The 13479-nt window shown below is 35.5% G+C and overlaps 1 protein-coding gene across 1 annotated transcript in view; it reads right to left on the reverse strand.

Annotated features, from left to right (window-relative positions):
* The window catches only part of LOC135212409 (cell adhesion molecule Dscam2-like), a 44210-nt gene extending 39930 nt beyond the window's left edge, over positions 1–4280 (reverse strand). The window contains exons 1-2 of the mRNA XM_064245780.1: positions 4265–4280; positions 3766–3912 (exon numbers count right to left, since the gene is read on the reverse strand). Of these exons, the coding sequence (XP_064101850.1) occupies positions 3766–3912; positions 4265–4280 (163 nt within the window). The remainder of the gene's footprint in view (positions 1–3765; positions 3913–4264) is intronic.
* Positions 4281–13479: the final 9199 nt, after the last annotated feature.

A 13479-nucleotide genomic window follows, 5' to 3' on the forward strand; every position in this document is an offset into this window, starting at 1 on the left:
AAGGTAAATCCTTCGCTATCCGAGACACACTTAACGATAATGACCTGTATTCTGTCAGCTTAAGTCCTCCGTTTAAATCTTCCTCCTCCTCCTCCTCCTCCGCCTCCTACTATTCTTCTTCTTCTTCTTCTCCTTTTCTCCTCATTTTCGTCTCCTCCTCCTCCTGTTCTTTTTCTCATTTTCGTCTCCTCTTCCTCTACTTCGTCTTCTCATTTTCGTCTCCTCCTCCTCTACTTCTTCTTCTCATTTTTCGTCTCCTCCTCTACTTCTTCTCATTTTCGTCTCCTCCTCCTCCTCCTCCTAGCGCCCATGTAAATCTTCCTCTTTCTCTTCCTTCTGATTCTTCCTCCTCCTCTTCCTCCTTCTTAGTCAATTCTTCTACTTCTCCTTCTTGAGTTCAAAGGTATCCCCTCCTCCTCCTCCTCCTCCTCCTCCTCCTCCTCCTCCTCCTCCTCCTCCTTCTCCTTCTTCTTCCGCACCTCAAACGTACCCCCACCACTAAACCACTAGCAAGGTTGACCTCGGGAATAAACGAAGGCTGACTTATTCTTCCTGGCGGAGATAAGATTTACGAGGATAGATACTCCCCCCCCCTCTCTCTCTCTCTCTCTCACTCGAGGTGGAGGGGGAGGAGGAGGGGGAAGGGGATGACCTGAAGTATTAGGGTGACTGCGGTAAAAAGGGAAAGGCGGAGAGAGCATTTCCTTCTCACACATTCCTTTGACTTTTTCTCTTTGATATATTCCGTATCCATAAGGCTTGTTTTATCACCCTTTTATTTATTTATCTGTTCATTCTTCTTCTTCTTCTTCTTCTTTTTCTTCTCTTTCCGTTATTTGAAACTTGTGATTTATTGCCGTTCTTCCACCGTCTACTTTCTCACGACAAATTCCAAAATTATTGGTGTTTTGACTTCGTTTTCCTTCACAATATTTTTTTTTTCATCAATATCCATCGATCTATCCATCTGTCTGTCTATCTATCTATCTATCTATCTACTTACACCTCTCATACTTCAATCATTAGTGAATTCAAAATCTGGTAGTCGAATTTCGAATCAATGGCCCCTGTGGTGGGCTTTTTCCTTATGAATAGGGGTCATCATTTGAATAATAATAATAATAATAATAATAATAATAATAATAATAAATAAAATAATAATAATATGTACGTTTTAAAAGGACATGCTTAAGAGAATGTCTAGTTTTCTTTCTTAATAACAACAATAATAATAATAATAATAATAATAATAATAATAATAATAATAATAGGGACAGTCTGGGGCTCGACAACAGACCCCCTGCCTGTCCTGATACCCCGTCGTCTTTGATAACACCAACCCAAAATAATAATAATAATAATAATAATAATAATAATAATAATAATAATAATAATAATAATAAGATCCTCTGGGACCTATGGTATCAGAACGGATAGGGGTGATACGTGCAAACAGACCAGACGTGACTGTTGATTGACAAGGTCAAGAAGAAAGTATCGCTCCATTGATGTCGCAATACCCATGGGACACCAGAGTTGAAGAGAAGAGAAGGGAATTGGATAAGTATCAAGATCTGAAAATAGAAATAAGAAGGATATGGGATATTGCCAGTGGAAATCGTACCCATAATCATAGGAGCACTAGGCACGATCCCAAGATCCCTGAAAAGGAATCTAGAAAAACTAGAAGCTGAAGTAGCTCCAGGACTCATGCAGAAGAGTGTGATCCTAGAAACGGCACACATAGTAAGAAGAGTGATGGACTCCTAAGGAGGCAGGATGCAACCCTGGAACCCCACACTATAAATACCACCCAGTCGAATTGGAGGACTGTGATAGAGCAAAAAAAAAAAAAAAAAAAAAAAACAAAAAAAAAAAAAAAAAAAAAAAAAAAAAATAATAATAATAATAATAATAATATCTATCTCTATAATCTATTTATCCCTACATCCTCAGCGCAAGTGAAATAATAAAATAATAATAATAGTTATCTATATACTATTTGCACCTCTCACCCCTCAATCCTCAATGAACTCGAACCTGGGAGTAAAAAAAAAAAAAAAAAAAAAAAAAAAAAAAGTAAAAAGAAAAAGAAGAAAAAAAGAAAAAAAAAAAAACACCCAGTTCGAGCAATTCCTCGCCCGAAATTCCACTGCCTTCGATACCCAGACATCCACTACAGAGGCAAATCGAAGGAATTCTTTTTCCGAGGTTAACAATGTACAGTATATTTCCTGGAAGCTCTGGGGAAAGAAAGAAGGAAAATATATATACTTTTTTAATATATTTTTTTTCTATTCCCACGGGGAGAGCGTGAAGAAAACTTATTTCCCGTATCTGCTTAGAAACTCCATGGGGGAGGGGGAGGAGGAAGGAGGAGGAGGGGGAATGCAAATTTCTGAAAGAGTACTTTGAACATTTGCATATATATATATATATATATATATATATATATATATATATATATATATATATATATATATCTATATATATGTAATTGATTTACATGCATATGTGTAAATGTATGTATATATGCCTACATACATACACATACACATATAATATATATACTATATATATATATATGTATAATATATATGTATATATATTATATATATATATATATATATATAGAGGTAATCAACAAAACAAAAAAATCACGTGTAAAATAAATAAATTCCCGGGAGAGAGAGTGAGAGAGAATACTACTCCTCAGAAAGCAAAACATGCTAACGCGTACCGCACGACACACACGCGTGCAAACCTTTCACGCAAATAAAAGTTTTTAAAATTCGAATATTATATATCTGTTCACTACCAGCAACAGACAGTCCCACAAGTCATGAAGGTTTAGCCGGGCGGTTGAATTATTGCCATACATCATATTGAAGCCCTCTCTATTACTCAATAAATCAACTGTAAGCTCCAATACTCAAGGTGGCAAGAACACATTCTTCTCTCTCTCTCTCTCTCTCTCTCTCTCTCTCTCTCTCTCTCTCTCTCTTTCACCATGTGTTTGGGTGGGATGCGTTCTCAATACTAATACTGATGCTATTGCTTAGTCTAAAACATAACCACTTTATATATATACATACATTATATATATATATATATATATATATATATATATATATATAGATATATAGCTTCAAATACAAACATATATATACAATCATCTTGAGAATAACCTCGGTTACATAGTAAATGACTTCAGACAGTATTATTATTACTATTATTATTATTTTTATTATTATTATTATTATTATTATTATTATTATTATTATTATATTATTATTATTATTATTATTGGGGAGATGAAACCCTATTTCATACAGAATAAGCTCACCACAGGGATCCACTGACTTGAAATTCAAGCTTCCAAAGAATATTATGGTGTTCATTCTAAATAAGTAACAGAAGACAATAGGAAATACAGAAAGAAGAGACCAGTTAATAGGAAATAAAAAATAACCAATTAATCAAACAAACATATACAAATTTAAGTAAATGGCTTTAAATACAGACAATCGTTTTAGGGTAGTGGTGCTTCGTATCTTAGATTGACCTTTTCCTTAAAAAAATAAAATAAACTAACAGATGAATATATAAATAGATAAAATAAACATTAAATACAAAAGCTGATCAAAATATAAGCGAAAATTAATAAAAATATAAGAAAAATAATGCTCCACATCCTCAGGGAGATTGTAGTACCACAATGACCGACCCCGGCTGTCAAAAGTGATTATCCCAGTACCCACTTACCGTGAACTATGATCCGGGCAGTGTTGGAAGTGGCGGTGGCAGCTGTCAGGGTATGCAGTACCCGGCATTTGTAGGTGGCGTACGAATCGGCGGCCTCTACGTCGTGGACGAGAAGACGTCCATCCATCAGCGACTGGTATTTCCCGTCTGGAAAAAAAATGGAAATTAGATGTACTACGTATATTAGTCATATTCACGCGAGTTTATCGCGAGGTGACAGAATGGGCATAATGAATGGATATAATGTGTTTTTCGATGTGACATAAAAGGGTATGTACCATATAATAATAATAATAATAATAATAATAATAATAATAATAATAATAATAATAATAATAATAATAATAATAATAATAATAATAATAATAATAATAATAATTATTATTATTATTATTATTATTATTATTATTATTATTATTATTATTATTATTATTATTGGTTGCAGGTCCACAATAATATCGCATGTGAAGTATAAAGTCTTTAATAAAAGCTTTCGAACCTTGTACTAGGTTCATCTTCAGTCAAGAGAACATTATGACCTTAAAATCAGTCGAAGTAAACTTCTGAACAGGACAATTCCAGAATGACGAACGCAGATGGAGGAAGCGCTCAACAGTCCAACTAGGTAATTCCGTTGTTGATGTTCAAATTCCTGTTTGCTATTCTGCTGGAACGTCTTGTGGGCTGTGATGATGCTGCATCGTGTTCCCCTGGTGGCACGGCTGCAACATTGCTGGACGTCACGTCCCCCGTGCTGTAATCTGTCTGAGGGAGTAGGGGGCAGCAACAGGCAGAAGAAAAACAGAGCTTGTCTTAAAATTAAAAATTTTAACAAAGTTTTTAAGAATGTAAAAATTGACTAATGGGTCTTCCCCAACGAACGACTTGTTACCGTAAAAAGCTTCTCCTAAGTTTATGGCGGCGCCTTCCACTAGTCTTCTTGTTTGGATATTGTTATTTTTAAAAATTATGTTAGATCCATCCCAATTCGGTCTATGGTTGTTCTTAAAACCATGGGAGACTATTGCATTGTTCTTTGCATGAAGTGCGTACGCGCGTTTGTGTTCCCCTAATCGGGTCGGTCTGTAGTCCTCTTCCACTTTCCCCAAAACATTTTTCCTTACAGTCATGACAGGGGATTTCGTAAACCCCCGGAATAATAGTATTCTTATCGTTATTGTTGTTTCTAATTAGTTTATGGCTAATTGCGTTTGGGTATTTGAAAACTATTTTAGTATCTTTCTGGCTATTGTTAACATAGTTACATAATTTGTCGAGGTTGGGATTAAATGGGAGGGGTAAGAATCTGTTGGGTTTTTCCTTGGGGTTGTTAGCAAGACGATAAAATGCTTTCTTAGCTCGTGAAATGGCTTTGTCAATAAAATGATCGGGGTATCTTAGTCCTCTGAGGGTTGATCGTATGTGCTGAATTTCTCCATCGATAAACTCCGGGTCGCAAATTTTAAACGCACGTAGGGCAAAGTTCATCACTACATTGCTCTTAATGTTATTAGCATGGAATTAATAAAAATGTATGTAACTTTCTGAGTTGGTTGTTTTGCGATACACAGAGAATTTAAATTTATGATCATTGTGATCTTTAACGACTAGTACGTCCAAAAAAGGTAGCCTGTAATCTACTTCTCTCTCTATTGTGAATTTTATGGAGGAGCGAATACTGTTGGCTATTTCTAATAGTCTGCTTAAGTTCTGATCGTTTCTTCGGATGACAACGAATACTATGTCGTCTACATACCTAACCTAGAGCAATGGTTTTACTGTATCATCACACCTGTTTAAGATTTCCCTTTCAACAAACTCCATACATAGATTTGCAAAGTTATAGAACGGGGGACGTGACGTCCAGCAATGTTGCAGCCGTGCCACCAGGGGAACACGATGCAGCATCATCACAGCCCACAAGACGTTCCAGCAGAATAGCAAACAGGAATTTGAACATCAACAACGGAATTACCTAGTTGGACTGTTGAGCGCTTCCTCCATTTGCGTTCGTCATTGTGGAATCGTCCTGTTCAGAAGTTTACTTCGACTGATTTTAAAGTCATGATGTTCACTTGACTGAAGATGAACCTAGTACAAGGTTCGAAAGCTTTTATTAAATACTTTATACTTCACATGGGATATTATTGTGGACCTGCAACCATTGTCATCATTTTCGACACGGAAAATTGTGCCTATTATTATTATTATTATTATTATTATTATTTTATTTTATTTTTTTTTTTTGCTCTATCACAGTCCTCCAATTCGACTGGTGGTATTTATAGTGTGGGGTTCCGGGTTGCATCCTGCCTCCTTAGGAGTCCATCACTTTTCTTACTATGTGTGCCGTTTCTAGGATCACACTCTTCTGCATGAGTCCTGGAGCTACTTTCAGCCTCTAGTTTTTCTAGATTCCTTTTCAGGATCTTGGGATCGTGCCTAGTGCTCCTATGATTATGGGTACGATTTCCACTGGCATATCCCATATCCTTCTTATTTCTATTTTCAGATCTTGATACTTATCCATTTTTTCACCCTCTCTTTCTCTTCAACTCTGGTGTCCCATGGTATTGCAACATCAATGAGTGATACTTTTCTTCTTGACTTTGTCAATCAACGTCACGTCTGGTCTGTTTGCACGTATCACCCTATCCGTTCTGATACCATAGTCCCAGAGGATCTTTGCCTGATCGTTTTCTATCACTCCTTCAGGTTGGTGCTCGTACCACTTATTACTGCAAGGTAGCTGATGTTTCTTGCACAGGCTCCAGTGGAGGGCTTTTGCCACTGAATCATGCCTCTTTTTGTACTGGTTCTGTGCAGGTGCCGGGCATTCACTTGCTATGTGGTTTATGGTTTCATTTTTCGTATTGCACTTCCTACATATTGGGAGAGATGTTATTTCCGTCTATCGTTCTTTGAACATATCTGGTTCTTAGGGCCTGATCTTGTGCCGCTGTTATCATTCCTTCAGTTTCCTTCTTTAGCTCTCCCCTCTGTAGCCATTGCCAATTGTCATCGCTGGCTAGTTCTTTAGTCTGTCTCATGTATTGTCCGTGCATTGGTTTATTGTGCCAGTCCTCTGTTCTGTCTGTCTTTCTCCTGTCTCTGTATAATTTCTGGGTCTTCGTCTACTTTTATTAGTCCTTCTTCCCATGCACTCTTTAGCCACTCGTCTTCACTGGTTTTTTCAGATATTGCCCCATGTTTTTCATGCCCCAGCTCTGTTCTCAATGTTGACGCAGTCCTCTATACTTAGTAGGTCCTCCCTCCCTCCTTCCTTTCGTGTTATGTATAGTCTGTCTGTATTTGCTCTTGGGTGTAGTGCTTTGTGTATTGTCATATGTTTCCTGGTTTTCTGATCTATCCTGCGGAGTTCTGCCTTCGTCCAATTCGACTATTCCTGCGCTGTATCTGATTACTGGCACTGCCCATGGTTTATGGCTTTTATCATATTTCCGCCGGCGTTGAGTTTTGACTTGAGTATCGCCTTGAGTCTCTGCATATATTTCTTTCCTGATCGTGTCCTTCATCTCTTGGTGTTTTATATCCCCTCCTTCCATTATTCCCAGGTATTTTGTATCCTGTCTCATCTATGTGTTTGATGTTGCTTGCTCCCATCTGGTAGCTTTATCCCTTCAGTTCTCGTTACTTTGCCTTTTGTATGTTGACTAAGGCGCATTTTTCTATTCCAAACTCCATCCTGATGTCCCCAGATACAATCCTTACAGTCTGGATTAGGGTATCTATTTTCCTTGATGCTCTTACCATACAGCTTGATGTCGTCCATGACATCAGATGGTTGATTTTGTTGCTCTTTTCTTGAGTTGGTACCCGGCATCCATCTTCTGTAGTACTTATTATTATTATTATTATTATTATTATTATTATTATTATTATTATTATTATTGTTGTTGTTGTTTGTTGTTGTTGTTGTTGTGTATGCTGGAAAAAGACATTCTTTCAAACATGTTTTATAGAATATAATGGCAGAATTTAGATTTCATTTTGTACAGAATTCTATCAATTCTCCTATCAGGTGTGCCAGAGAAGCAAGGCATTTGGAGAATTGAGAGAAATCTAAAAAATAAATTCCGTGAATTATATCATTGTATTCAATAAAAATAATAATAATAATAATAATAATAATTATTATTATTATTATTATTATTATTACTATTATATTTAGTGTAAAATAAATGGATAGGTACCTTAGAATAATAATAATAATAAAATAATAATAATAATAATAATAAAATAATAATAATAAATAATAATAATAATAATAATCATAATAAATAATATAATATATTGTCGAACATGCATATAAAACTAAAGAAAACCATGTATCAACCTCTTCAACTTTTATATATCAAAATACTGGTAAACCCAGGTCTGTTATTACAAGCCAAAGTTAGTTCTGATCACTGCCTGGATAGGTGACCAGATAGGAATCTCGTGCACACAGGCGACACACAAGCACTTACGCAACAGCCGAAGCTTATGATAAAAATAAACAAATAAATTAATTTAAATTAAGTAATAAAGTGAATATAATAATTTTCAAATTAAAACAATTATTCCAGCTAAGAGACAATGAAACTCTCGCCGTCTCATTGCTATGCAGAAATGTGGAAATGAATTTACTTCTTTCAATAATACAAAAAGCGTAATTCATAGAAATTATTATTATACACGCTTTAAAATATGATGACATGTTGTCGGCAATTTTCTCGTTTTTTTAAATCATTCCTTTACATCCTGGAGGACATCGCTCCCTTCAGTAATGATCTAAATAATATGAAAATGAAATAAATTTTTCAATGGATTTTTCACGTACAAAAATGGGAAATGAAATAAAATAAAGTACAATAAATTTTTCACAGACAAAAATCTTTAAGGGGGTAATATATACATGCTGAGACCTTTTATTCCATCTGAGAAAACCAATTTTGCATTCCTGTGAGAATTTCACATAGAAATATGACTTAACATTTTCCCCATTCAATAGCAAAATCACTGAGTAAAACGATATTCAATTCCGTTTGTCGTTGCCAGATGCAAAAAAAAAAGATCCCCAATCTATCAGTATTCAGTGCCACGTACTATGCTTGAGAATATAAGATGTTTATGTGCTGTGTCCCCTCAATGTCTTTTAGTCTTGACGGGAGTGTGAACTTCAATCGATGGAATATGACTGCTAACAGCAGCAGCAGCAGCAGGTAGGTAGCAAGTTACTCTTTTCCAAGCCTCTTATGCTGAGAGATTTATCAATCCGCTTGGGACTATGTTGAAATATGATCAAGTGTCAATACGGTAGCTCTCTACAGCTGTGCAGTTCTATAGTAAATTCACATCAACCTTGCATTTGATGTCTAGGCCCGTCCCTTACGACGCTCCTGATTGGCTGTTGATAAGCCAATCGCAAGGCTGGAAACTTTCAGTCTCACGAAAGAGTTCACACAGGCAGGTCGTATATTCCACCTCTCCTGAAGGATACGCCTTTCTAAAGCATCCCTCAGGAGAGGTGGAACATACATCCTGCCCATGTGAACTCTCGAGAGAGACTGAGAGTTTCCAGCCCTGTGATTGGGTTATCAACAGCCAATCAGGAGCGTCGTAAGGGGCGGGCCTAGGCATCAAATGCAAGGTTGATGAATATATATAGATATATATACTATATATGTATATATATATATATATATATATAGATATATATATATACACACACATACATACACTAAAAACAGACAGCAATAAAGATGTACAACGTACATACGTATAATAAACAGAGAGAGAGAGAGGAGAGAGAGAGAGAGAGAGAGAGAGAGAGAGAGAGAGAGAGAGGGTAACTTTTGGACTTGTCGAACAAGCTTACCAATCAGTTGTGGAAAGTTGGCGCGTGTGTAGTGCGTAATTTAATAATTATCTTTCGCTCAACTTCTGAAACTTTTTTTTAATCTCTCTTCTCTCTTCATCCTCTCTCTCTTATTCCTTTATTATTATTATTATTACTTATTATTAGTTATTAGTTATTATTATTATTATTATTAAATGTAAAATATACAAGCTTGTATGTTTTACATTGTGGATTTTTATTACACAGATTGTTTTTCACGAGATTGTGAATTTATCAGCACTTTTGTTATTATTTTTATTATTATTATTATTATTATTATTATTATTATTATTATTATTATTATTATTATTATTACATATAACATGAACCCTATTCATATGCAACAAAGCTACAGGTGCCACTAATCTGAAATTCAACCTTCCAAAGAGTATAGTGAATTATTATTATTATTATTATTATTATTATTATTATTATTATTATTTATTCAGAAGATGAACCCTATTCTTAAAGAGTAAGCCCACCGACTTATTCAAGCTTCCAGAGAATATGGGGTTTCTCTAGGAGAAGTAAAAGAAGATAAAGGGAAACACAGAAAGAAGAGATCAGTAATTAGAAAAGAAAAAAAATAATATCAATAAATAAACAGATAAAAATGTACGTCAATACGCGGATAAAAATGTAAGTATAGCGCTTCCTGATTAGAAATTAATATCACGAACGTAAACCGTCAATTCTTGACTCTTTAGACTGATTTCAGAAAAAAAACTGTAATATAATTTGCTATTCTTGGTGATCACTCGATCACCTGGATTAAATTACCCTGACATTTATGAACGATCAATCATTCGTCTATCCCAAAGGTAATTATTTTATTGTTTTACTTAATACTGAGGTAGCCATTATGGCGTATAAGACACTGGGTGTGACGCCTGCCGCAAACAAAGAGAGAGAGAGAGAGAGAGAGAGAGAGAGAGAGAGAGAGAGAGACTCGTATATATAACCATTTATATTTCATTAATATTGCAATTTCAAACTGAAAATGAAAATAGCTTCCAATCTTGGACGAGAGAGAGAGAGAGACTCATATATATACATACATAAACACACACACACACATATTATTTATATATATATATATATATAAATAATATAAATATATATATATATATATATATATATATATATATATATATATATATATATATATATACACGTCCATACGTATTACACGCTTAAATATGACCAAACCACAGTACCAAAAATAACACAATAAATTCCACTCGACGGCTGAGAGAACAAACAAGCAATGCATTTTCGTAAACAACGTAATTTGTTTGTCAAATACGCAACAAGCACAAGTTCAACCGATGCTTTTGCAATTGCAGATCAACCCAATTTGTGCCACTCCGGTCTTCAAACAATCGGCACGAAAATGAGATATATGTAAGAGAATTGCAAAGAGTGGTGATTAGTTTGAAAAAAAAGAAAAGTTGCTAACACCAATTTATACAAGGACAGATATCAATTACCTGAAAAGGTATGGGTATGCGATTGATGTCTGTTCGAAACAAATTCATATTTTGCAAGCAAATACATAAATGGGAATGTGTTTCTACAACTGGCCATTATTTAAAAAAATGATATATTTATATATGTATAATAATTATATATATATATTATAAAAATTATATATATATATAATATATATATATATATATATATATTATGTTATAAATATATATAATATTATATATATTAATAAATATTTTTTATAATATATTTAAATAAAATAATATAATATATATATATATATGTGTGTGTGTGTGTGTGTGTGTGTGTGTGTGTGTACACACAATATATTCAGACATTTGTAAAGAATAACTAATAAAGTTATTTGCTTTCGTAAACCTTATCAGAATCGACTCGAACAAATGTATTCATCAACGTAAATTCCTTCATTTCCATCTACTTAACAATAAACCGGTGGTATTTAACCCTAGTTTCTTCTGCTGTGTTGATTAATTTGTTTGTATGGTGTTTTTACGTTGCATGGAACCAGTGATTATTCAGCAAACCAAGGGCTTTAAGTGACTTCCGAACCACTTCGAGTGAATGAACTTCTATCACCAGAACTACACATCCCTCACACCTCAATGAAATGCCCGAGAATCGAACTCGCAGCCACCGAGGGGGCACGCCAACTCCATACAGACCACGCCAACACCATACCGACCACGCCACTGAGGCGCTTCTGTTAATTAATTTAAAAAATCCCCAATCTTCCAAGACTCTAACCGGGATAACAGATGTATGATAATCTAAGAAGGCGACAGAAGATTGTTGTATCAATCCAAATCACAGGAATGACTGACGTTTGAACACCATTTAGGAATTTTGATTTCCTTTTCTGTCGTTTATTCCAAGCGACTTGGGACTCCAAGCTAAGCGTTTCTTTCGGGAGCTATTCGTACGAGCGGCCACCTGTTTCACTTCCGGGTGATTTATAACTCGTCACGTGACTAAGCTTCCGGGAACTTGATGTGTCAGCTGTGATTGATGATGTATCATGTGTGACGCTGGTGACAAATTGCGTTCACGGTGACGTCTGCTGGTTAATCTCGCGTGATAAATCTAGGGGAAGGGGTGGGGGGGGGGGGGGGGGGGGGGGTAAATCATTAACAGATCTAATGATTTATTAACATGTTTGGGAATAAATTGTTTGATTGCGTCAATTTTTTTTGTTTTTTCCATTTTTTTTGTTTCTCATTCTATGAAGCTACGTATCGTATGGAGGTTGTGCTGCTAGTTCGCCTCACACGGTGCACTGTAAGCATGACTAAAGGTTCTTTGCAGTGTCCCATCGGCCCCCTAGCTGCAACCTCTTTCATTCCTTTACCTTACATCCGTTCATATTCGCTTTCCTCTATCCTAAACAATAGTTTCATAGTGCAACCGCTTTGAGGTTTTCATCCTGTTATGCCTTTCAAACCTTCTCCTATCAGTTTCCCTTTCAGCGCTGAATGACCTCTTAGGCCCCAGAGCTTGTTGGCCTTTTGGCCTAAATTCTAAATTCCATTCCTTTCTATGAAGCTACGTCATTCGGTGGTACAAAGATGGTTTTGCGCTGATCTTGGGTGGTACAAAGATGGTTTTGCGTTGTCAATCGGTGGTACAAAGATGATCTTGCGTTGTCAATCGGTGGTACAAAGATGATCTTGCGTTGTCAATCGGTGGTACAAAGATGATCTTGCGTTGTCAATCGGTGGTACAAAGATGTTTTTGCGCTGCCACTCGGTGGTACACAGACGCTTTAGCGTTACACGCAAATTACGACATTATATATAACGCGGTGCGGAATAGGGACGGCATCCACGCGTCGTTAAAACTTATATACGAGTTTCTGTTTGAGAGGCAAATTCAGCTGCCGGCGGTAAACTCAAGAGAATCGGGGAAGGATCTTTTTTTCCACGCGAAGTTTAATGTTTATATAATGTCTCCCGGGAATGAGGCTCCGATTGAATTTTTCTCTTTGTTAACAGGTTACCCACTCGGTTCTTTTCTCGGCCTCGGTTTGTCACTGAAAATGGGATTATTGGGATTCCTTGGTTTATATGTAGATCTACACGCACACATACATACATACTACATACATATATACACGCACATTGCACCACGAAGGAACACGTGCTTGAGAATATCACAAAAATCTATTCGTGTATATATATATATATATATATATATATATATATATATATATATATATTATATATATATAAAAAAAGTCTGGAAGTATTTGTAAGTTATTATTTAAAATGTAAGAGTTACTCTAATATATATATATATATATATAT

This window comes from Macrobrachium nipponense, chromosome 41 (assembly GCF_015104395.2).
Source record: "Macrobrachium nipponense isolate FS-2020 chromosome 41, ASM1510439v2, whole genome shotgun sequence".
Lineage (NCBI taxonomy): Eukaryota > Metazoa > Arthropoda > Malacostraca > Decapoda > Palaemonidae > Macrobrachium > Macrobrachium nipponense.